General features: G+C 39.2%; 1 protein-coding gene across 1 annotated transcript; it reads left to right on the forward strand.

Annotated features, from left to right (window-relative positions):
* Positions 1–58: 58 nt before the first annotated feature.
* On the forward strand, positions 59–1,417 carry JH06_5544 (hypothetical protein; the record flags this gene model as incomplete). The annotated part of the gene is made up of 1 exon (XM_014669238.1): positions 59–1,417. A coding segment is annotated over one exon (1,359 nt), but the record flags the coding sequence as incomplete, so codon positions are not given.

Genomic DNA, 1,417 nt, shown 5'->3' on the forward strand with positions numbered 1-1,417 from the left:
TGTTGACAATTCATATACTGATTTGAAGTACTATGTTGTGACTCTTCCAGGCAAACAAATGCAGACTTCAACAGTAACCACTCCAGTGACATTCCTTCAGTCTGGAAGTAACACGATTGCTATTGCGATTGTTGCTATTGATGATACTCAACTCACATCCTATTTCGATGCAGTTGTTCGTTTGATGCCTTCAGAACAATCTGAATCTCATATCTGGGAATATACTGCTACATCTACTGGAATATTTGGAGCTTCTACTTATCCTTTCGATATGTATCATGGAACATACATCTACTATCAATCCTGTACTCCCAATTCTCTGACTGTGACTCTATCAAACAATCGTCGTGAATGGATCAGTTCTGTTCAGATTCAAAACCATTACACAGGAACAAATGACTATTGGAAAGTTACTCAATTCAATCTGTATGGTCGTAACTTGGGAACAGATGAATGGACACTTCTGAAGGAAGTGACTGGTCTCACTTATTCGTTTGCTGGTCATAAGAGAAGAATCTATTTCCCTAACAATACTCCTTACAATCAATTCAAGTTTGAGAACTTTGCTACTGGTGATCCTTCTTCTTGTGAATGGAGAGTTCAATCTCTGGATCTGTTTGCTGATAATGTGTTGGCTGATATTCCTAACTTCACTTATGATTCTCCAATCACTCTATTCAAGAATGTTGAGATGTCTGAAGTGATTCCTCAGAATGGAGATGGTTACATGAACTTCAGAATCAATCCTTCTCTTCCTGTTGGTATTGTGTTAGATCCTCACACTGGTTGGATCTCAGGTACTGCCACTTCTGAGAGTGCGGCTCAAACCTACACCATCACTGCTACTAAGATTAGTGGAGGAGATGTGACTGCCACTATCTCTCTATCAGTTTCAATATGTACTGGAGGCAAGGGATTGATGACTGTTCGTTTCAGAACTGATTTTTATCCGAAGGAGAATTCATGGAAACTGTATGAAGGAAGAGGAACTTCAGGAACTGTGTTGAGATCTGTAGAACAATTCCCTGTATCGAATGCAGATTACTATGTTGATTTCTGTTTGAATAATGGAATCTACACACTAGAGGACCTTCGTTGGTGGGACGAAGGATGGAGAAGTGGAACTGGTTACACTTTGACTGTTGATTTGGGAGAGATGGAATTGGATATCATGACAATGAACAGACAGAATACCATACCTGTGATTGTGACAACTGTATTCTCAACATATTTCCCTTTCCAGATTGAATACACAGATTGGAAGGTGATACAGAGTGATGTACCAAGTGATTGGAATACTGTCAGTTTCGATGATTCTACTTGGAACACATACAAGGCTGTTGATATTCCTTCCACTTCTTCAATCACAACATATATCCGAAAGAGTTTCACAATGAGTGGAGTGAATGATTATCAA

This window comes from Blastocystis sp. subtype 4 (genome assembly GCF_000743755.1).
Source record: "Blastocystis sp. subtype 4 strain WR1 chromosome Unknown seqid_0831, whole genome shotgun sequence".
Classification (NCBI taxonomy): Eukaryota; class Bigyra; order Opalinata; family Blastocystidae; genus Blastocystis; species Blastocystis sp. subtype 4.